The sequence below is a fragment of the Pungitius pungitius genome, chromosome 21 (assembly GCF_949316345.1).
Source record: "Pungitius pungitius chromosome 21, fPunPun2.1, whole genome shotgun sequence".
In the NCBI taxonomy this organism is placed as follows: Eukaryota; Metazoa; Chordata; class Actinopteri; order Perciformes; family Gasterosteidae; genus Pungitius; species Pungitius pungitius.
Window position 1 is genome coordinate 15,577,819 of NC_084920.1, and position 22,265 is coordinate 15,600,083.

General features: G+C 44.6%; 4 protein-coding genes and 1 non-coding gene across 10 annotated transcripts; 2 read left to right on the forward strand and 3 right to left on the reverse strand.

Moving 5' to 3' along the window:
• Positions 1–45: 45 nt before the first annotated feature.
• kctd17 (potassium channel tetramerization domain containing 17) lies at positions 46–9,140 on the reverse strand. 4 transcript variants are annotated; one of them, XM_037463078.2, is made up of 7 exons: positions 8,679–9,140; positions 6,025–6,133; positions 5,707–5,798; positions 5,116–5,259; positions 3,829–3,954; positions 3,349–3,510; positions 46–2,442 (listed from the first exon to the last, which is right to left on the reverse strand). In XM_037463078.2, the coding sequence occupies exons 1-6, from the start codon at positions 8,985–8,987 to the stop codon at positions 3,388–3,390; spliced, it is 903 nt and encodes a 300-aa protein (XP_037318975.2). In that variant the 5' UTR covers positions 8,988–9,140; the 3' UTR covers positions 46–2,442; positions 3,349–3,387. The 4 variants fall into 4 exon arrangements, with proteins under 4 accessions (XP_037318975.2, XP_037318974.2, XP_037318977.2 ...); XM_037463077.2 differs by having other exon boundaries at positions 5,116–5,262; XM_037463080.2 differs by having other exon boundaries at positions 5,164–5,259; positions 8,679–9,138.
• A 294-nt stretch (positions 9,141–9,434) lies between these two features.
• plbd1b (phospholipase B domain containing 1b) lies at positions 9,435–16,080 on the reverse strand. 2 transcript variants are annotated; one of them, XM_037463842.2, is made up of 11 exons: positions 15,416–16,080; positions 14,674–14,896; positions 14,432–14,515; positions 14,142–14,283; positions 13,900–14,046; positions 13,233–13,377; positions 12,469–12,669; positions 11,237–11,377; positions 10,958–11,143; positions 10,769–10,875; positions 9,435–10,175 (listed from the first exon to the last, which is right to left on the reverse strand). In XM_037463842.2, exons 1-11 carry the CDS (start codon positions 15,480–15,482, stop codon positions 9,999–10,001), a joined length of 1,620 nt encoding a protein of 539 aa, XP_037319739.1. In that variant the 5' UTR covers positions 15,483–16,080; the 3' UTR covers positions 9,435–9,998. The 2 variants fall into 2 exon arrangements, with proteins under 2 accessions (XP_037319739.1, XP_062416042.1); XM_062560058.1 differs by having other exon boundaries at positions 10,036–10,175; positions 11,001–11,143.
• trnar-ccu (transfer RNA arginine (anticodon CCU)) lies at positions 15,687–15,759 on the reverse strand. The gene has a single exon. It is a non-coding gene; the product is annotated as a tRNA-Arg (tRNA).
• Positions 16,081–16,161: 81 nt separating the features above from the next.
• Positions 16,162–17,761, forward strand: cby1 (chibby 1, beta catenin antagonist). 2 transcript variants are annotated; one of them, XM_037463846.2, is made up of 5 exons: positions 16,162–16,248; positions 16,505–16,603; positions 16,696–16,801; positions 16,907–17,019; positions 17,312–17,761. In XM_037463846.2, the coding sequence occupies exons 1-5, from the start codon at positions 16,243–16,245 to the stop codon at positions 17,390–17,392; spliced, it is 405 nt and encodes a 134-aa protein (XP_037319743.1). In that variant the 5' UTR covers positions 16,162–16,242; the 3' UTR covers positions 17,393–17,761. The 2 variants fall into 2 exon arrangements, with proteins under 2 accessions (XP_037319743.1, XP_037319744.1); XM_037463847.2 differs by having other exon boundaries at positions 16,178–16,334.
• Positions 17,762–18,194: 433 nt separating this feature from the next.
• pdap1a (pdgfa associated protein 1a) lies at positions 18,195–22,184 on the forward strand. The gene is made up of 6 exons (XM_037463845.2): positions 18,195–18,383; positions 19,364–19,446; positions 19,517–19,591; positions 19,832–19,956; positions 20,052–20,203; positions 21,038–22,184. The coding sequence occupies exons 1-6, from the start codon at positions 18,371–18,373 to the stop codon at positions 21,064–21,066; spliced, it is 477 nt and encodes a 158-aa protein (XP_037319742.1). The 5' UTR covers positions 18,195–18,370; the 3' UTR covers positions 21,067–22,184.
• The last annotated feature ends 81 nt before the right edge of the window (positions 22,185–22,265 follow it).

Genomic DNA, 22,265 nt, shown 5'->3' on the forward strand with positions numbered 1-22,265 from the left:
CAACTCGAATACACCTGTACACTCGCCTCAAGAAAAATCTGTTCCTTAAAACAAAAGGGCAAAGATTTTATTTTATTTTTTTTTAGATTGGTGACATTCATTTATATTAAACACAAGAAAAAATTCCCCTTCTGTCACCTTGTGGAAAACGTTGTATTGTATTGTTCAGGTGAAAAAACAAAATGAAAGTAAAAGGTAACACGGCGTGCGTCCCAATGAGGCTCCATGCAGCAGAAGAACAGAAACACAGCTGCCTGAAAGATGTTTTTTCTCCACGGAATGACGACAGAAGAACTGAGTCGACTTTACACGTCAAATATAAAGTGAACGCAGGCTTTTGTACAGCAGAAACTGGACATGCAAATCAAACCGAATCATTAATCAAAACATAATCATTCAGCTTAGTGAACTGAAACCCCCAAACTAGCGTATTAAGAACAATTAAATAATATAATAGTACATACTTTAAAAAATAAAAGTCCACTAGAAAACACAACAAAAATCCCCGTTCCCACACATTTTTTTTACAGTGTAACATTCAAAAAGAAACGGGAAAAATAAATTAGACAACTGAAAGTAAAAAAAAATAAATGAAAAAGGCATGAATTCTTATACAAAACAGCTTCAGGCTTCTAGAGATGCGTGAAACCAGCTTCACCTTCTCTGTCTCTACACTTGATGTGAAATAAGGTCCTCAGAACGAACAAACAAACTGGAAGAAACGCTCACAAACACCGAACTCTCAAATTCAAAATGAAAGCAGCCAGTTAAAAAGCACGCGATGGCGCTCGTCTGACGGCTCCTGCGTGACCTCAGCGGGAGCTTGGCGTGGGACGCCACTAGCCTGACATCGACTGGACGCTGCTCATGACGAGGTGTTTATTGCAAAGAGCCTTGAACGCTTTCTATTTCACACTTTAACCCAAAGCATGCGCACTCCAACACTCAATGCTGTATTTACCCTCAGATTTGATTATCATAAAAAAAGTCTCTATGAGACTATGATCTTTATTCTTGATTGTCTCAAGTTGTAACTCAAACTGCTCGATGGCTGTATAGAACAGGTGTAGTTTGATAAGGGGGGGGGGGGGGGGGGGGGGGTCAGTGTGGAAATCTTAGTCAGCTGTGTTTGTAAACATTAAAAGGACAAAGTCACATATATCGTATTGTTCTTCAAGTCTACTAATTCCATAAAAACAGAAAAAGCCACGATGACGTCATCCTGCCACACGTTTTGAGTGGTGTTACCGGGCAGGTTTCAGTCCATCAGAGGGGATGTTGGGATGCTGCTAGCCGTCCTATCTGGACGGCTGTTGGCTCTTATGCATCTGACTTGAATGTGGGGTTAGACACGTCGCACTGCAGATCACCTCAAACATTTGAGTTTATTTGGTTGAACGATTTCTGATGAGCTACGACACGACGATGTGCTCCGGGCTGTTTGCGTATTAGTTGAATCGTTTCATGACACAGCATCACATATAAACAGCCAGGGGTTTGCGAGCCACACGCTTGATCCGTGGTGCAGTTCCTCCAGGTCGCCACTAGAGGCGGTTAGGAGTCACGTGTGACCCGCCTGCTCCTCGGGACGCTGTTCCACCTTCCACCTGCACTGCGGCAGATCTGCTGCTCTTCCCTTTTCTCACGGGGCGTAGATCACTAAGGACTGAGATGCGCCCCCTGCTGTCTCAACCTCTCGTCCTCATGCTCCCCTTTGAGCTCGGTCTGCAGCCAGGTGAGACCTTTGTGAGTGACGCCTGTGTGCCGACACACAGCTACGCTGACATGTTACCCCATGAGATGTAACCCTCTGCGCGTTTTAACCCACACTCGGAGCAAACAACCCGACGCACGGACTCCCACTCAAGGCCGCCGCTAAACACATGCGAAAACAAGCCTTTGTGTGAGGTCACAATGAGATGAAACCAGTGTTCACCCATCGTCCCACTGACAGAGACCGATAATGAAACGTCAGCATTTCCCACGAGCTTAACGACCCTAAACGTTAGCGGTTAGCAGGCTGGAGACCTCCTGGGGGGGGGGGGGGGGGGGGGTGATGACACGTAACGATCCAAAGATGCAGCGCACAGACGTGACCCTTCATCACGGGGCTGCAGCACCGTGGTTCCTCATCTGGATCTTTGGTTATAATTTACTAAGCTACACTACTGCCCTTTGGCAATACGACACCCACACATGTTTCATTGTACTGATGGAACTACTAGTTCCACTGAAAAACATTTTTGAAGATGTTGGAGAGGAATTTCTATATTTTTTTTCTCTTTTTGGTAGTTTTGTAATGTTTCTAAGCAGTTAAGCTGTCAATGAACGCTACACTTCTGTTTCGATGAATGTCCATTGACACACACATACACAGTCGTCATAGGCCCGAGAAGAAAATTCTTAGAGTTTCTACATCCGGGATCCGTGGATCTGGAAAAGCTGTGGAATATGAGAAAAAAAAAAAAACTGAGATTAGGGAATTGTAGATCCACGGCACCCTAATCTATGACCATTTGACACGGTCTACGCTGTGGTTTTTGTCTGTGAAGATGCTGATTATGAAAATGGTGACAGAATGAGAGCAAATGACTGTTCTGACATGCGTGATGGTTGGGAACACCAACAAAAACAAACGTTACACGTTTAAAATGTGTCCCCTTTGACATTCACCTGGTTCTGTCGGTTGAAATGTGTGTGTGTGTGTGTGTGTGTGTACACACAGTACGTACACACACTGGGGAAGGACATCCTACACTACTGCTGCCCTGAAAGGTCGGGGGCTATTTCATGTCACAACATGGGTAACGAGGGCCCTCAGAGACGCAGCGACTCACTGTGGCTCTGGAGAGGCCCCCGAAGTCCGTGTTTACACACAAACACAAGATGGTGCAGGTCGCCATGGCGAGCAGCAGGTGGGTCTTTCTTGGCGGCGGTTCATTGGTTCATCAAGTGTGTTTGACAGGTACCACCAGTAAAAGAAAAACGTCCATACTTATACAGATAAATAAAGCTGAGATCCATTTGAATCCCCCACTCCCCGGGAAGTCATTACTACACAGCATCCGGACAGGGATGAGATTTGCGTCACTTATAATAAGTGAACGTCATCGTTAGTCCTCCTTCAGTACAATTTGTGATTCAATTCAATTATTGGAAAACTCAACTCTTTCTCATAATACTGATTCCAAATCACGTGAGCGACGACTCGATGCAGCGACATGAAACACCCCAGATCTCTGTAGACATCACACACACACTATATATATATATATATATATATATATATACACACACAAAGACTAAGATCTACCAGCTCTAACCAGCTCATCTATCACAGTTCCTCACCCATTCTGCCTCTCTTTGGAACAAAGAAACATGACTCCCTCATTGCCTAAGCCACTCATTTGGCGTGGTTTCTCCTCCTCCTCCTCCTCCTCCTCCTTCTCTTCCTCCCTCCTCCTCTTCCTCCTCCTCCTTAGCGGCTTCTTCTTCCTGCACCTCGGGCGGCTTCATTCAGCATTAAGGATGGAGAGGGAAAACACAAGGGACAAAAAAAAAAAAAAAAAGGACAGAAAACGACAAAAAAATGAACCTGTGATGAGCGTCAGCGGGTGGTTTGTGAGAAGCTTAAGAGGTAAATATAGAGCAATGCAGATATATATATATATCTATATATCCATATGAGAAGGAGAGGGAACAGGAGGACTACGTGAGTGATTGATTGAATGATGGAGCGAATGTGTTTGTGAATGACCCTACAAGGGGGGTAAGTGACCTTTAAGAAGCGCACACGACACACGGCACAAAGGACACGGACGGACGCACCTTGGTTTTGTGGCTCTGCTCGGTGGCCAGACCGGATCCCGGGGTGTGAAGCTCCTTGGACACGACGCACAGAAACTCGGCCTGGTCCTCCGTCCCGTAGCTGTAGGACGAGCCGATGTTCACCATCTAGAAGACGAGACGAGACGGGGGGGGGGACGGGGGGACACGGAGACGCAGCGTGAGCGTCAGGGAAGAACCACAGCAGAGTAAAAAAAAAAAAAAAAAAAGAAGACGGCTAGGATCCAAGAGGAGAGAGAGAGGGGGGGAGGACTTCTTTTGCCCGTGCGTGGTGGAGGGGAGGCGGGACCGGAGAGGAAAGAGGAGGCGGGGTCAAAGGGGTCAAAGGGCGGAACTTTCTGCTGCTCCACCCCGGGGGAAACAAGCATCTTGTACTTATAGGAACAGCAGAATGTGCATGTCGAGGATGTGCAGGATGGTGCCAGAGCTCGGGGTGGGGTGGGGTGGGGGGGGGGGGGTGTCTACGTGACTTTAGGCTGACCTATTAAAACTGCTGGAGTGGAGTGAGGTCACTTCAGAGGATTCCGTTAATGACGGCAGGTTCGTGACATTCCAGTGACTCAAAAGATCGATGTAATCGAGTCTATTTTTACACTGTGAGCGGTGGGTGGCTCTATATCAGCCCCCCCAGTAGGAGCTGCTCTGCAACATGATAGTTGTGTGCCAGTTTTTGAAATGATTTTTCTCCAATGAATCGTTTGGTCTGAAAATATCTTTAAACACACAATTTCCCTGAGCCAATGTGGACAAAATGCTTGTTATATGCTTGTTTTGTTCAATCATTTTAGACGCACCAACGAAACAAATTTAGAACAAGTTCAAATAAAGAGAAAAAATAAATGTTTCTGAAATTTTAAATTGTAGGATCAGTCTGGGACATTATTGATTATGATCTCACAACGTGATCACACTGTTATTAACAGGGTCGAAGTCCTGTAAGCTGTTACAGACAAAGAAGAAGCACCTGCTCAGCATATGAGCTTCATCCGGGTTCTAGAGCCTTCCTAAGAAGCCAAAGCTAAAAGACAGAGAAGATTGTGTGACATGATGTCTCTATGTCAGCAGTGCAATGAATATAATTACATGTAAATATACTTGGACTAGCTAGATACGTCCTACCCAGAAGAAATACATCAATCTAGCCAATGCAAACCAGTGCAATCTAAACTGGGCTGGGGAGTGCAGACAGCGGGGCTCGGGGGGAGGGGAGGGGGGGGGGGGCTGAGGGGTCAGGATTGAAGGGTCAGCAGCAGCGTGAGTCCAACCCACAGTCCAGAGCAGTCCGGTGCGGGGCTTTCTGCAGGCGCGCACGCTGACCTGCTCAAACTTCCAGCCGTCTGACATGGTGGAGACCATCTGGGTGAGCTCCTCCTCCTGGCACTGCAACACGCGGTACACGTGCTTGGGGGGCACCTGCTGGGGGAAGCACAGGAGAGAGAGAGAGAGAGGGGGGAGGGGGAGGGGGGGGGGCTATAATAATGAGAAGCCTTGACCAAACCGAAAAAAAACCCAACAGTGTAGCGGTGAGCTAGCGACCAAGTAAGCACTTTGATATCTAGCGGCGACGTTGAAGCACGGCTCAGTGGAAGAGAAGGTGGGTGCAGATTATGTAAGAGAATCAAAGGAAAGAAGCCTGATGTACAGAACAGAGACAGCAACAAAGACTGCGTGACTGACGTTCTCTTACATCACCACCATAATGGACTGTGTGTGTGTGTGTGTGTGGGGGGGGGGGGACCTATCATAACTGTTGTGCTACGCAGCATATGCAACATTACGCACACAATGTGTTCGCTTTCATTTCAAAACGCCGCGGCGTCTGAGGCCATCTGCTGGGTTTTTACATCTGCTCGTGTTTACCTGCGTGGCTCTGGAGTCCCTCTCCACGATCCTCTCCTTGATCAGTTTGATCAGTGGGGTGATGTTGTAGAACTCGGCCTCCTCCAGAACACCTGGAAGCAGAAACAAACAAAGCCGGACACGGCTCAGCCCCTTTGTGGACCAGTCGTTTCTCATTCGTGTTCAGAAGAGCTGATTTTAAACAAGTGGGTTCCTGTTATTCTATATTTTCCCAAAACTAGTGACTAAAAGACCCTCGGGGCCTCGTTGTTTCCCAAATCCTGACCAACAGAACCATCTCATGCACCCAGGGCCCCGCAGTCAAAGCGCATTAAGGACCTTCTTCGGCCAGCTCCTTGTTGTAGACCAGCTTGCCATGCCGCAAGTAGTTGAGGATGGGGCCGAAGTAGGTGGGGTCTCTGTCGATCACATAGGCTCCGGAGTCATCCTGCGGCAGAAGAACACAAGAGTAGTGACACGTCAACCTGTAACAGGCCATGGATGTTTTTTCACTGATTGCAGTACTCAAGGCGGCGTATTTCGTGGTCCTGCGTAATGTCTAAACATGGGATGGGGGCTACTGCTATTTTTGGACCTTCATTTCTAAGATGTTGCCGTATTATTAGACCCAGAAGTTCACGAGCTGGAGAACAACAACCGTGTTAGCTTCTTACATCATCATCATAGCTGAGTTTTGTATTATTATTCCCAAATAAAATCCACCCCATACAGTAGATGTACTCATTAATAAAACATTCAGACGTGCCACGCTGATTGGTAGTAGCAGGATAAGACTACGCTCTGCCTTTCCCAAACATTCCATTACAACTTCGCGGGTCGACCTTCCGGCCCCCGACGTAACGACAGCCTGCTTCTCTCCCACTGGCAGGCGTTAACGTGTGGTTGGGTGTCTCCTTAGAGAGGGACGGGCCGGACAGACAGGAGGACTGAGACACTCGAAGTGTTGAAGACACTTTGTCCGCTCCGAACCCTCCGTTTGACGGTTTCCGGGTTAAACGCGCTGGTGTTCTACGGAAAAGTCGAACGCAGGCCCAAAGGTCACTTCCATCAGAGGAAGAGTCTTCTCCTGCGATGTGTCGGCTGAGCACTACACTGTCGTTCATCCTCACGTGGCCCGCTAACTTTCCCCTCCACAGGTGGTCCCGATAGCCAAACCAAAGCCCTGCTCGCCCCTCAAAACACACACACACACACACTACATAATAAGGAATGACGTGGTGAAACACATTTGGCCGTGATTCCGTTTTCCAGACTCTATGATTTCTAATCTGGAAATCAGCCTAATTGATCGTCAAGACCCATCAGTGCCGACTCCACGCTCCAATTCAAGGTGGATTATCCATCAATCATGGGATAAATAAATAGCAAAGCAATAAAAAAAAAAAATCCAAATCTGTGTTGGTGAATGCCAAGCGTTCCCCCCTGATCGACACTTTGTTAGAATTACACAATAAGTCTGTGGCCCAGACTTGTAACTGAGTAATTCATTTTGGAAGTAGAGCAGTGACAAGTTCAAAGGACCCAGTGCTTTTTGTTGAAATGACGGCCCTGGCGTAGGTTTCATGATCACAGGGCCCTGCCAACGCCGCTTACGAAACTTCTCACTGCGCCGACGGTGAAGCGAGTCCCGGCGCGTCGCGGAATTCACTCTGACACGGTCAAGTAGAAAAAGAAATCCCCTGAACATTTTTACAGATATCTCCCTTCATGGCATCATGTGAGGGAAGCCATCGCTGATCCCAAATCTGTAGAAACAGGATTAAGAGGCTACGGTCAACTGGCCGTCCTGATGCACTTCTTCACCTGGCAATTATTGTGTGAGGACATCTGCAGAGGCCTGATGTCTACAGTCAGCTGGTGTGATGTGGGAAGGTTTCTTGCTGCATACGACTTATTAAAAGCAACAGTTCAAAGTAGTCAGAGATTAAGGTGACTGACTCATTGCTGCTATACAGACAATAAGTTGATTGACGATTGGGATTTGACGATATGATGACGTGTGGCACGTTGTTATCCACTTCTACAGTAATAAAACAATTTCACAATAATTATAGTTTTCATTATCAACGTCTTGTTTAAATAACATTTTGTCCCAGAGGTCTCATTTTTTCTATGGCCAATTCTCATCCTGACTGTGATCCATCCAGTAAAAGCAATCGGTACGGTGCAATGTGTGTGTTACAGTCGCTGAGCGCTGACATTTTCAAGATGGGGGCTTTTCAGCTGGCAGCAAACGTCAACTTACAGCAGACTCCAGGGCTGCAGAGCCCCCCCCCCCACTTCTCTACTGTCACACACTCAGATCAAAGGCTGCAGCAAAACAAACATGCATCATTCATGACTCTTCCCTTTGCTTTTAAGTGGGTTCAGTTAACATGTGACTGGAAGACACATAATACCCGTCCCCACACACACACACACACACACACACAGACACACACAGTCACACACACACACACAGCCACACACACACACCACCTCCCCATTAAACGCCAGCTGCACAGCTACTGACTGTGCAGCTCCTGCAGAAGAGGAGGCACGTGTTCTTCCATCTGACTAAAGCTACATTCACACACGAGAAATGACACACACACGCACACACACACACACACACACACACACACACACACATTAGACATCTCTATGTCTGTGCCCATAGAGTTGTGTTGGTAATGGTGCACAGATAACACACTAATGGAGTTAGGCGCTCTATTAGCTACTCTCAAACCTTTGGAGATTAAGAACACAACACTAATGATCAGTAATGATCATATTACCAGGATTTTTGACCCTTTAGTCGGGCCTTTCAAAATAAATCATTACGACATATATTTTGTATGGATATAAGTGTTTCTGAATGAAGCCTAGCGTCAACCTGTCGGTATAATGGTGCTGAACGACACACCGACGTCAGCACTAAATACTGAATACAGACAAAGAGGGGGGGGGGGGGGGGTCCTGAGCGGACTCACCGTGTCCGAGTGCAGGTCCTGCTGTTGGCACAGCCGGTACAGGAAGGAGGTCTGCTCCTTGAGGAGGGTCTGCCTCGTGGTGAGGAACACGGTGCCCCCGACGTTCAGCCGGACCCACTTGCCGTTGCTCCCCGCGCGGGGGTTGATGACCGAGCCGTTGCCGAGGCTCTGCGACGCCTTCCCGCCGGGCTCAGTCGCGCTGGCCGTGGCGGACGTCGCGCTCTCTCCCGACTCGCTGTCCTTGTTGTTGTTGTTGTTGTTGTTATTGTTGCTGTTGCTGTTGAGGTGGCGGCCCGGGGGCGTTGCCATTTGGGAGGGAAAAACAAACAGCCGCGAGGCGCGAGATGGAGACGAGGAGGAGGCCGGGGGGAGGGGGGGCAGGGTGTCCGACCGTGTCCGCTGCTGCCTCGGCTCTTTCTCTGCCGAGTCCCGCCCGGGAGGCTCCGCCCACAATGCCGCAACACCTCAAAAATCAGTGGTGTGCTGCTACCGGAAGTGAGGAGGAGTACTTCCGGAAGGTACTTTCAGAATAAGGGAACGTAAGCGTGTCACTAGAAAATCCGAGTAATCTTAAGACTTTTTTAGATATTAAAGTAGGCATTTGAGTGGTCAGCCTTTGCAGAAAATAAGCATGCACTGCATTCATCCAAAGTAACACATTATTCATATATTTTCATTGAGTCAGGATTGTGTTTTTTGTATTTTTGTAATACAAAATACTTGTTTTGTATTTTTGAATAATTTCCATATACTGTATCTTGTTATCAATGATATTAAATAAGATCATTTTATTATACATTGTTTAAACCTGAGGAAACATTGCATAGAATTTAAAACAAAAATACATGCAATACACTAGTATTAACTAAAACAAAAGCATTCCCTAAGTGGCCAGAACCTCAAACAAACTTTCTAATATAACATTGCTAATACATTCAGGGAACAGAATATTAATGGTAATCCAACACTCCTTAATGACTACTGAGAAATGAGAGCCACAGTAATTCCATCATCGTCTTTCTGTTACGGCTGGTTGGGTTTAGTTGAAACAAGCACGTTTTTTTTAATGTGTTATAGGATTAAATAGTATGAATGAATTAGTGGATGATTTGATCAAACCTCAGGTTGGCATTAATCAGATTTATGAAAAAATCCCAGTCAAACTCATATTCAATGATGGGAAATTAAGTAATTCAGATTGTCCGTTGTTTTTTTCAACCAAATAATCAAAATTAGCCAACTTTTTACAAGCTTTTTCCCCCCCAGGTTCTAGAAACAAAGGCTATCCTGCATAGATTGGTTGTATGTGTGCTGTCTCTCTCAGGGTCGATGCAGCGTGGGCCTCATGGTGACGAAGGGAAAGCTGTAGGTGAGCGGAAGGCCCTGATGGGTGGTACCGTTGAACGGTTGCCACGAGAAAGGACGCAGGCCCCCCTGTGTTGTGGGGCCGTTTATGGCCTGCGCAACCAACTGGACCGCCATCTGGTAGTCCGTCACCTGCACCGTGAGAGAGATACGGGGCGGGAAAAGAAATAGGTCAGTGGCCATTTAACAAGGTTCAAATATCAAATCGACATCCATGAAGAATGTTTTTGAGCCATCAATGGAGTTTGGACTAATATTTTAGGTTCAATCAATGTTAACCATATTACATTTTAACTTTCTAAAGCAAAAAAAGAAAAGGATTCTGTGTTTTACTCAGTTTCTTTCTTTTGCCATTAGAAATTCACTGGACAAAGGTCCGGGATAACAAAGTTATTTGCATGCTAGCAGCTCATACATATCCTCAACTTTGGATATTTGATTACATTTTTCATTATTATTATTTTAAAAATTAGACTTAATAGCGTTGCCCTTGTGAACAAATTATCAAATGATTTAACAAAACAAGTAAAGAAAAGGAAATATATTTGCAGGGTTTACAAACATTTGAAGACTGAGTGAAGAAGTGAAGCGACAGAGCTGACCACCAATACCCAACATTATCACCTTGTTTTTCTTACACTAAACACAGAAATTAAGCTCTAATATGTTGTAATAGAACTCTTCTCCCAGGTCACATCTCAAACTTGATGCTGGCGACCTCTGACCTTTGTGTCATAGCAACCTCCTGGCCGCGGCCTTCTTGGTCTCAGGTCGTTACGGCAACAGATGGTTTTACAAGGATGGCCCTTGGAGTAAGGGTCTCTCTTGAAGTCTGCAACAGAACCAGGATGACCTTTAGGCCCGTTGCTTACGGTCTGACGACGCGACTCATGTGCGTGTGAAGTTACACGTACTGTTGTATCTCATGATGTGTTTGAGGGAGTTTAGGTCGGACACCTTGGCCTGGTCCCTGCGAAGGATTTTGGCTCTAGGACAGAGGTCGTACGAGAAGTCCTCTCCGTACCTCTTCCACATCACACGGTACCCGCTCAGGTTGTAGATTTCAGCATGAAATGGGACGTTATAGGAGGGCCAATAACCTGCCGAAAGTAGCACACTGAAGGTGTGGATATAAAGGATGTATATAGTAAAGGATAGAAATAAAACTGTACGGATGGATGTTTGTTTCTTACCTCTGCGTAAAGCTTGAGTCTGGTCCGAGTGCATCACTTTCCCAGGGATCTGCTCCAGCACAGTCAGAGCTCCATCCCTGATGCTGTGACCCAGAGAAATCCTGTTCAGGTCCACCAGCATGTACTGGCTGTTATATGTACCTAAAATACAGAGGGGGGATACGCTCTATTTGCGGCCTCATTGACACAGAATAACCCACAGGGGTTGCGTTAAAATCAAGGTGAGTTTCTAAAAAGTGGGCCAACGACCCCGGTGAACAACTTTTTTCACATATGATTAACATTTGTTACAAAGCCTCCATTGATGTGGGCAAACCACAAAAACATCCCAAACTCTAAGAGCTGAGAAACAGAAGCTCTGATGTTGGAAAAGAAATATGCAAGATAAACATGAAAATAAGGTCTCAATTTCTGATACAATAAGACTTGCTTGACTGGCAATGTCAAGAGGAATTTATAGATATTTGACGGAATACTGTTGCTAGATGGGGAAACATTCGTGGTACCCAGAGGACAGAGAGAGGCGGATGATGTGCCCCTCTCTGTCCTCTGGGTACCATGAATGTCTGGACATTTGGGACCATGATTGAATACCATGTAATACTGATCTATTAAGTGGTTTAATTCTGTTGCCTTTGACATTCCAAGAGCCTGAAAGTGATGCAACATAACATAATTACAAAGTAACAGAAGTACGTTGACACTGTATCGACTGTATATGGGAATTAATATAACCTTTTGAAACGTGGGATTTAAGTACAACGTGCATGATTTGAGCAGTAGGAACATCCTATCCCCTCTTGGTTGCATTGCTTGCAGTACACAACCGGCGAAGGGAAAAATAACATGTACAGTCTCGCATGTGCCTCAGGGTTTTGACGGCGGAGGTAAAAACAGGGTGAACTTGTGGCTTCGGCGTGACGGACTGATCCATACCTACATGAACCAAAAGCAACACCCAAAGGCCGGTAGGCCTGTTTCCTGTCTGCAGGCGACCACGACAGTTTAAGCGGGAAACTGTCAGTCTCAGGAAGGCTCCCCCCCCCACATGACGTGAAAGATCAAAGCAGCTGCCCAATTAACACCGTTGCTGTCTAATGGTGTTGATGGTCTGTTGGTGTGTCTCTACGGGAATTTTTTCCAGTGGATTTTTAGTCAGGGAGTTAAAGTAATCATTCAGCCCCCTCCTTTCTGCACGTCTCATCTTCCCTCGTCACTTCAGACCTCGTCACCTGAGTTGTGTCTGGAGAAGAGGCGCGCCCACTCCCCCCCGCTGCGCGCCAGGCCGTTGGCCAGACGGACCCTCTGCCAGGCCAGCAGGCTGTGGGGGCTGAGCCGGGAGAGCAGAGAGACGTTGAAGACGCCGATGGAGGTCTGAGTCATCAGCAGGCCGCTCCCCAGCAGGTAGAAGTCGTCCAGGGAGGTCAGGAAGCCTGCGGGCGCGGGAGGACGCGGCAGAAAAAGGCTCTGACGGTTGCTGGATCCGTGTATTTACTTCACCACTGAGATTATGACTTAAGGAAGAATAAATAGTTATGTTATATTCCCACTATGTTGCCATTACTGCTACTACTACCTCCATTACTACTTCAGCTGCTCTCACATCATAAGAGAAAAAGCAGCTTAAGAGGGCTGCAGGGGTCACACCAGGGGGGGGGGTTCTTCTCTTCATTTTGATATAGTGGCAATTCTTTGCCCAGATGCCACATGACTCTAAGCGAAGGAACTAAGCTCTGCGCTTAGCAGAAGCATTACTTTGAGTCGACAATGCGCATTGAGGATTCGGGCTAAGTCCTCAATGTCGGTCGTTTATGTTTTTCCAGATGAAAATGAAACCGTGTGGATTAAGCATGTTCACCTCGGCTCAGGGTGTTCACCAGAACAGCTGTTCTTTGCTGCACTGCAGGCTGCAAATCTCACGTTCTCCAAACGAACTGATGATGTAGTGTGTGATCTGCTCCTGTGTGTGAGTGTGTGTGTGTGTGTGTGTGTGTACCAGGGTAGCTGCTGAACGACATCTTCCCGGTGGCCGTGTGCGTGTCAGACACCCTGAGGTCCCAGTGTTTGTAGATACGCATGGTGGCTGCATACGTGTACCAGCTAGAGTGGCCAAACAGCAGGTTCTCAAAGCCGGGCAGCACCTTGGACGCAGAGCAGGGAAACATTGGGTTTGTGGTGAAGAGCGAACGCCTGCAGGTCCTGTCTGAAAAAAGCTACGCTCTGATTACGGCACGTGTGCTGTTTCCCTGAACCCTTTACAACTGCATTTTATAATCCTAACAATTGAAGAGTGGTGAGCCATAACTTTTCAAATTTTCAGATTTTGGAATTTTCCATTCCTGCACTACTAATGACCATTCAATCATTAGCTCTGTGTTTAATGCTAATTAGAAACCTTTAGCATGATAGAAGCAGTATGGTTCCTGTAATTATATCAGATTAGAATAAATAAAATCTCATTTATTAAAACTAAATAATGACAGCTTGCACATTGCCCTAATAAATAAATAATTGTAGGCCTGGAGGATATAACTGCCTCTTAATGGCCTTGTGCACTTGTTGGTGCAATTCAGAAGAGGGAATTAAGCACTAACAAAACTAATTAGGCATTGAGGCCTACCAAGTGCTCCCTCACAGCTCGGGCCAAATGAGCTCGGCCTAACCTTGATGAGAGCCGTGCAGTGGCCCATTCCTGGCGTCCTGAAAGCGCCGGCCCCCGCGGAGGAGTTGGAGCGAGGCGTCAGAGCCGGGACGAGGTCCAGGAGGTCGCCAACGCCATTCAGAAACTGGAGGGCAAATGCTGATAGAGGCTGGGAGGACCGGTGGAAGTGGCAGAGATGAATGAGACGATACTATGACAACTCTCTCAACATTCTCGACAACACACACACACACACACACACACCTCTCTGTGTTTGCTTTTGGCCCACTGAGCAGCTCCCGCCTGGAGGCCGTCCAGCTGGGCCAGGATCAGTCCCATGTGGTTCCACCAGGGGTCGCCGTGTCTCCTCTGTTTCACCTGCTCTCGGGCCCACTGGTCCTGTTTGCTGTGGATTAATGGGGTAATATTTTAATGTCTACACAAAATGAGAAAAAAAGAAAGTATTAGTAGTAGTTTTTTAATTCTGTATTATATTCTTTACACAGGCATTATTTTTTCTGTAGCTAAAGGGAAGAACCTCCTGAAAAATGTACCTTAAAAACCTTTTGAGGGGGTTCAAAACCTTCTCATCCGTTAGGAGTTGAGGGTACATATTGGAGAAATGATTGAACATCTGTCTGTGGAGACAGTATAAGAAAAGTAGGAATCAAACCATTTCTAGATCACTAAGTAAACACAGTTTTATAGCTGAACTGTCAAAACAAGGGTGATGAAAAAAGATATTCACAGTAATATTTCCAATGTCTGTAGACAATGAAACTTCACATTTTCTCACCCAGCAGTGAGAAAACCTTCCAGGTACCCGGCCAGGAAAAAGGTGGTCTCGTCTTCCTGGGCGGTTCCCCCACAACCTGCACAGATCTCCAAGACGCCCCATCCAGAGAGCAGCAGAGTGTCATTGAAGTAACCGTAGGCTCCCCCTTCTGTCTCCATCACCCCTTCCTTCAGGATCACACTTTTCTGGGCCGCATCCCAGTACACAGTGGCCTCTCTGAGCTCTACCATTGTATGAGGACGGGCCGGGTAACAGGGGTGAGATTGGATAACAGGCATTATATAAGATAGTCATCCCAGCAATATAATTAAATAGAAGCAAAAGGCAGCGCATAAATAACACAATATTTTCTCACATAGTACTTGTTTCTTTTTGTCAAACGAATATTAAACGTCATAGCACAAGGCCTAGTGCAAGTTAAAGATTATTTAACTATTTAAAAACAAAATTTGATTTATCGTATGCGTTACGATAGAAATGTGTAAACACAAAATTTATTGATTCATTGAAAATAAAAAATAATTAAAACGATCACAATTTACATGTATTCATGTAAAATATATAATATAAAATAATACAGCACAACAGAAGTAAGAAACAATCGCTCATTTTGGCAAACTATATCTGTCTATCACACACAGTTCCATTGAAAACAAAAACGCCTTTATTTTTTAACAAGTTGAACTAAATTTTACCCAAAAAATATTTGTTGTCATGTTCGAGCCACGGCAATGCTACTCACGGTACGTTTGCACTGATGCAGCCAAACAGCTCAGCAATAAGCACAGTGTGATGCTTTGCTTCTCCATGGCGGCTGTTTTCTTGCCAATTCCTTTTGTGTGTTTCAATAAATGTGTTTCTTCATCACGGCGGCTACTCGGAGGGAGATAAAATGGTTGCCCCCAAATATGAAGGATGGGGCGCTGGGTCGCATCAATTCAATGAGAGAATGTCGGTCCCAGGGTTCCTCCTCAGAAAGACTTCGTCCACTTATTTTCCCCAGAAAAAACAACCACCCCAGATGGGACTCGAACCCACAATCCCTGGCTTAGGAGGCCAGTGCCTTATCCATTAGGCCACTGGGGCACGTTTCGTTATGGGTGGAGTCATAGATATTTATAGCAGAATGGACTGTGACACGATTGTGGCTTTGTTTGGTTTGTATTTTGTTTAATATGTATTTCATCAGACAAGCTGAGCCTCTGACATTAAACTTTGTATTAATTTCTCAAAAGACTTGGACGGTTAGCATTCTCACATAATGTTAGAGCTATGAGCTCAGGTTGTATGGACGGTTCCAAGATCTTGCCAAAATAGGGGTATTTGTGTTATCCTGATGCGACTCTGACCATTTAAATATGCATTTGAGGCGATGGATACAAGTATTGAAAAATATATTTCTCGTCCTAAACTTGATTGTGTTGGGAAAAGCTACTTGATTTTAAAGAAGATGTTAGTGTCTACTTTAGTCAAATGGAACATCCACACATGCGCAGTAGCAAGTATGTTTTTGTCGGGGGAGAAAAATAGTTTCAAACAGCACGTTAAGAATTTAAATACATAGTCTGTATGCAGGTAAATATACTATACATCTACTCTCTGTGAGAAAAACAACTACTGACCCACCTGTGAGGCAGTCGACCGTTTCAAATAAATGTCAGGTAACGCTATGAGTAGCTAGCGAGTGTTTGCATCCTAGCGTTAGCTCAGTGCTAACGCTCAGTGCTGTAGCAATGGCAACGGTACACACAAGCTGTGGCTACGTGATGCTGGCTAATAAAGAGCATATGCTAACGCCACCGTTGATGTATCGTTACCATCTCTTATACAGGACCTTAAGAAATCACTAAAGATGCCGCTCTTTGGAAACACGTTCAGTCCCAAGAAGATCCCACCTCGCAAATCTGCCTCGCTCTCCAGCCTCCACACGGTGAGTTTAGACAACTGTTATTCGGGCTGCAACTCGACGTTATGTTTCGTCCCTCGCGTCCGTGTGGCTTTTACCCCGTGTTTTTGTTTTAGTTGGATCGATCAACTAGAGAAACCGAACTGGGCCTTGAGTATGGACCACCTGCGATGAACCTTGGAGGTCAGAGTTGGAAATTTGAAGAGGGCCAGTGGATATCAGGTGATGAATGTGATCATATTGATCAATGCATATATGTGCAGTGATAGTTCAAGTCTAAAAAAAACTTTTATACCATTTTACCATAACATCAATCCTTGCTTGCAGAATCGGGGGGAAATGGGTCCAGTAAGGAATTTCAGCGGCTTAAGAAGAGAAATGTACAGCTGGAAGAAGAGAACAATCTCCTGAAACTTAAAATAGAAATTCTCTTGGACATGGTAAGAACAGAGTCGTTTTGAATTTGCCCCTCTATTCTCCAAAACAAGTTTTTGGGAGTACTAGGAAAGTTTGTTTTGGATACACCTGTGTTTGTTATGTATGTATGGGAAATTTGCTATGATCACCGTTATCCTCCATAACCATGCCTTGCCTAAATTTTAGAGCATGAAACACTTCTTAGATTTATAGCTAACCCTTGCTCAATATGTTTTGATTATACACTTGGTTGATTTAATTTCCTCCCTTTTCAAAAATCTTTTAAGTAACTGATATTTGATATTTTCGTCCTAGCTGACAGAGACTACTGTGGAGTACCACCTGATGGAGAAAGAAGCTGAAGATATAAAGACACAAATTCGAAGGAAGAAATGACAAATCCAATCTGATGCCTTCAAAATAGGAAATGTTGTTCATTCTTAGGGAGAATGTCAAGTTTGTTGGAAAAAAAGAGCTATTACTTTGTTTTTGCTTGTATGCACAAAATTACTCTTTTTTTTTTTTTACATAAGAATTTTTTTTGTCGTAGATCTAGAACTTGCTTGTATTTAATTGGAAAAGCAGATACTTAATCAGATGGTGTGTCTACTTTTATTTGTTCTTTTCTACATTTGTAACTGTAAATCTGTATCTGAAAGACAGCTTAATGTCTACGTCTATATGGCAATACAAGTTTTCTTTCTAAGATTTTTTGTATTTATTGTATTTTCTATTGAGATCCAAACTAAAATTCTATTACCGTAAGTGTGGAGTACTGTCATTTTTTTCCTTTAAATTACCTGTAATGTTATTAAATTAAATTATACTTAATTGAGTCATAAGCAGTGAAAAAATCGCAAGAAAGCCAGGATAAATCATCCACAAAATATTTGAGAAGTAAGTTGCCTTTTCTTGTATACATTATCCTGGTAATAAGAATTGATATTTTTGAACAGACGTTTGACAAAGATCCTGAGATACTGACCGTGAAATGTATGAACATCAATTTTATACAGACCATTATAATGAGTTATTATATAATATATAATAATTGATTTGTTAAAGATTATATAAAAGTATGAATGTAAGGCGTGATATGCATTAGTTTTGCGCCGTTTACTTTGGCCTCATTGGCAGATGCGCATGTCAGTCAAGTGCTCTTTGCAGTGATTGGTTGACGGGTTCCATCTGCGCATGCGCAGGCGGCCGTAACTTAATGCAGTGTTCCGACGTTTGTGCTTCCGACAGCGGGAGAGACGAAGTAGTGTCAGCCGTTGCTTTCAGCACTTTAAACTGCCGGGTTGGCTTTAACAACTGTCAGATTACTCAGCGATATAGAATTTGACTCCATTTGTGTACACCTGACTTTTAACAATGCCTAGGGGCGGTAAGTATTATTAACCGGAACATGCTAATTTCTAGCAAGCTAATTCCAGCTAGCGAATTGCTAGCCAAAGTAGTGCGATTCTTCGTTATACTCTCACATGCTTAGCTTTTAGCATGCTAACTGGTTAGCATGGTGTCATTGCGGGTTCAAACGATTCAGATAAGACGCGACACGTACCTGTAGTGAGTAGCTAATGTCTGCATATGAACACTTATCGGTAGTTTCACTATCTAACATTAGATGCTTTGAACGGCTTGCTTTTTGACCATTTGTATGTAGCGTCAGCGTTATTGTTAGCGTTACCATGTGCACAGGAGAACGTAAACATAGTATTAACGTTATCATTTATTTGAAGTCTCGTCGATTGCGGCCGTGCCCCTCATCAGATCCGTTCACGAGCCTTTGTTAAAATGTTCTTGAGATTTCTATTTGGCTCATCTAATTCACTGGCCCGTGACATTTGCCGTTGAACGTAGCCGGCCCTTTGTGGACGTCATGTGTGACTCTTCTCCCACCACACACACACACACACACATCACGTTACATACTCTCTGACCCGTTCCACACTTTACGATAGCATGACATCTTAAATAAACTCACCACATGTTTTTTTTTTTTTTAACTCTACCGGGGTCTACGTTTCAGAGGTGGTCGGCGACCTGCGTGTCCACGTGCAGAGGGTGTCTATAAAAACAGCTGTACCTGCGCCACACACCATCCAATATTACATCATCGCCAAACTGACTGGCGAAATTGCTATGGTGTCAAGTATAGGCCTCTCGGTTTCAATAACAAGCGTCACCGAGGCTATTTATCAAGGGCTAAATATAGACCTATGTTATTGTAAAGTTGAGTGTATCAAATGTAAATGTGTCCCTGCACTGAGCAAGACTTTGCAAACGTTGTGGTTGGCTTGTTGAATGACAAGTTTGATGTGGCAGATTTTCGATTAACTCCTATTTTGTCTGTTTTTTTTTCAGGGAAAAGGGGCCACAAGGGCAGAGGGAAGCAGTTTAGCAACCCAGATGAGATTGACAGACAGATGAAAGCGCAGAAAGAGTTGGTGAGTGAACAATCTTTGTGGCAGGCATAGTTAACTGAGGCCCGGTGTGATTGAATGTCTATGTTAACAGGAGGAAAACCCTAATGCAGAGAAGGAGGCCTCTGGCGATTCTGACGATGAGAGCAGCAGTGATGACGATTCTGATGTGAGTGATGTGTACGGGTATAAATGTTGACTGAACAGGGAAACAACTTGGCGGAGCTGTAGGACCTGGACTACACATATTCATTCTTCTCTACAATTCCATTTAAAATTTAAAAAAAATCTAATCGCACAATGTGTTTTTGAAGAACTAAACGCAAACAATGGATATGTGTAGCAGCATGTAGTCTTCTGCTGCATTTTACAAGCTTTGAAAGGTTATTTTCCTGTCCCCTGCACACAGTCCAGGAAAAGAAGTGGCGTGGAGGGGCTTATCGAAATTGAGAATCCCAACCGCGTGTCACAGAAGAGCAAGAAGGTGGCTGAGGTAGACGTCAGTGCTCCCAGAGAGCTGTCTCGCAGGGAACGGTGGGTGAAGCAAAGAAAATCAACGTTGTCTATTGCATTTCGTTTAGCCTGTGAATTGTTGTTTTATGTCTATGACCTCCTGTTATATCTATCAGAGAGGAGATCGAGAAGCAGAAATCCAAGGAACGCTACATGAAGCTCCACCTCGAGGGGAAGACTGAGCAGGCCAGGGCCGACCTGGCCAGACTGGCTATTATAAAGAAACAGAGGGAGGATGCTGCCAAGAAGAGGGATGAACTCAGGAAAGGTGAGAGAACACAACAATCAACATGCATATGTTAAGACTTTGTGGACTACATGGGAAAGTTGTGCTTTTAATCCGCATGTTGCATAGAAACGGACCTCAATTTAGTCCAAAAGTTCTTAAAAGCCACTGAATCCAAAAAGGGAACCTTTTAAAGAAGGCAAAAATACGGGGATTTAGATGTGTGCTTTCGGGAGAAAAAATGGGATAACGGTTGGATCCTGTCACTCAGTATGACTAACATCACACGTGTAGCAAATGTCATGTTTTGGCAGGCTACATATCTTTCAATGAAGCTAAAACATGTTTGCAGTATTCAGCCTGACTCATGCCAGGCAGAAACATTTGATCATGTCGTTTAAACCAATAATATTTTTGCCGTATGGTGCCAAATTCATTGTTTGACGTTCTGAAAGTTGGTGTTTTCTTTTTTATCTGCATTTCTGCTCATGGTTGATATTTGGCACACTGTTTTTTTTCCAGTTGGGGTGTTTTCTTTAGAGCATTGCTTTCGGTTTCTTTACAGTACAACCAGGGGCATTAAAGCATTTCACAAGGCTATTTCTAGGCCATTTTCCTTCCCCCAAAGTTTTTTTTTTTTTTTTACTATTTTGTTAGGAGATTGCTGTTTATCAATACATCTCTTCCTCATTAGTTTTTTTTAATGTCTGATTTTACTCTTCTTGGCATCATGCAAGATGTTTCCCCTTCATGGGGGTGTTCCACACATGTTCTCCTCATGCCCATAACTTAGCAGACAGTAGCATTCAGTTCTGTGCCACCCTTGTTTTGAGCCTTACGCTATTCTGTTGCTTCTTATGCTTTTCTCCGATAAAGATGCCGACGATGCCAAAGCAAAGCGTTAGTCCTCCACCTGAAAGCTTCGACATGCACTTCGGTCTCAGAGGGATGGAGAGAGAGAGAAGGAAGGAGATCTGGAGGAGGACAACAGGGAGGGGGGACCAAAATGAATGGCATCAGATCAGGGGTGATCCTGACCTCCTGTCCGTCATTTCAAACCAGAGGGGCGAGGTTCTTCCATAACAGAGTGGTCACGACGGGGATAAACGGGTGAATGAAAGGGAGTCGAAGAGGACTGCAACATTTGGGATGCCTCTAGTTTTCTTCCTCAAGAGGAGACGGTCGCAGGTTTTCCAAGTGCTTCACTGCCTCTTTGCTCCTCCCCATCCACCGGGGTTTTAATTCTGAAGCTGCTGAAGTTATTTCTATTTTTTTTTTTTTTCCATAGATTCAAACATTTGTACACAGTTACCTAATACAACTTTACTTAAGGACTGGTCGGCGGTCAGTGAGCGTGCATGGGGATGTCTTTGGGTGCTTTGCTTTTTCCTCCATCTCACCAGATTTTATAAGATGGCAAAACAGTGACAGATGGAGAAAAAGAGAACTATTCAGAGGATAAACTGATGTATACAAATTATATGATGTAATTTACTATTTGTGGATATGTTACACAAGACATTGATATAATCCCCCCCCCCCCCCCAGCGTCCAAACATGACGTTTTCATCACAGCGGTTTCGGATCCACTTTTTTTTAAATCTACAGATGTATAGTTGCAAGAATAAGCTTCTCCCCCAGCACAACATGTCAAGAATATATTGAGATTCTTTTGCTTTTCTGTGGAATGGAATTTCATTTTTCTCTCCAAATTTACACTTTACTCACTTGAATCATCTTATTGCTGTCAGTTCAAAAGTGTTTCAGAATGTGTTTTGTAATCCTCTGCTCGGAGCACTCGGAATATTACTTGAATTGCCTTTAATAAGCATTTTTAAGTTGTTGAATATCAGTGTTGGAAAAGCGTTGCTCCAAAGCGCCTCAGTACCTGTGGCCTGCCTTCTTTCTGATGGGGTCCTCTGTGGTTCTAAAGGAGGGATTGTGTCTTTTGTTGCCTTTACAAAGTTTACACAAGACCAGTTTACTGTCTTACTCCTGTGATTAAAGTCCTACAAAGAACCTGGACCGGGTTCGTTAATTAGGTACACTTAGAATCTAATCGCCACCAGTACGTTTTCACAATGACCCACAACGGCAAAACAAA

Bases quoted from the DNA above. Each gene is read 5' to 3' on its own strand.
- kctd17 (XM_037463077.2), bottom strand. From the start codon at position 8,987: ATGGCAACGCCCCCGGGCCGCCACCTCAACAGCAACAGCAACAATAAC. The intron at 5,799-6,024 runs GTCCTTAATGCG...TTCTGCTTCCAG, and splicing joins CAAGGAGCTGGCCGAAGAAG to GTGTTCTGGAGGAGGCCGAG. The intron at 3,511-3,828 runs GTGCGTCCGTCC...TGCTGAATGAAG, and splicing joins AGCAGAGCCACAAAACCAAG to CCGCCCGAGGTGCAGGAAGA.
- plbd1b (XM_037463842.2), bottom strand. From the start codon at position 15,482: ATGGAGAAGCAAAGCATCACACTGTGCTTATTGCTGAGCTGTTTGGCT. The intron at 14,516-14,673 runs GTGAGAAAATGT...CTGTCTCCACAG, and splicing joins GAAGGTTTTCTCACTGCTGG to ACAGATGTTCAATCATTTCT. The intron at 14,047-14,141 runs GTGTGTGTGTGT...CGGTCCTCCCAG, and splicing joins CCAAAAGCAAACACAGAGAG to CCTCTATCAGCATTTGCCCT.
- cby1 (XM_037463846.2), top strand. The intron at 16,604-16,695 runs GTGAGTTTAGAC...TTTTTGTTTTAG, and splicing joins CGCTCTCCAGCCTCCACACG to TTGGATCGATCAACTAGAGA. The intron at 16,802-16,906 runs GTGATGAATGTG...CCTTGCTTGCAG, and splicing joins AGAGGGCCAGTGGATATCAG to AATCGGGGGGAAATGGGTCC.
- pdap1a (XM_037463845.2), top strand. The intron at 19,447-19,516 runs GTGAGTGAACAA...CTATGTTAACAG, and splicing joins TGAAAGCGCAGAAAGAGTTG to GAGGAAAACCCTAATGCAGA. The intron at 19,957-20,051 runs GTGGGTGAAGCA...TATATCTATCAG, and splicing joins GAGCTGTCTCGCAGGGAACG to AGAGGAGATCGAGAAGCAGA.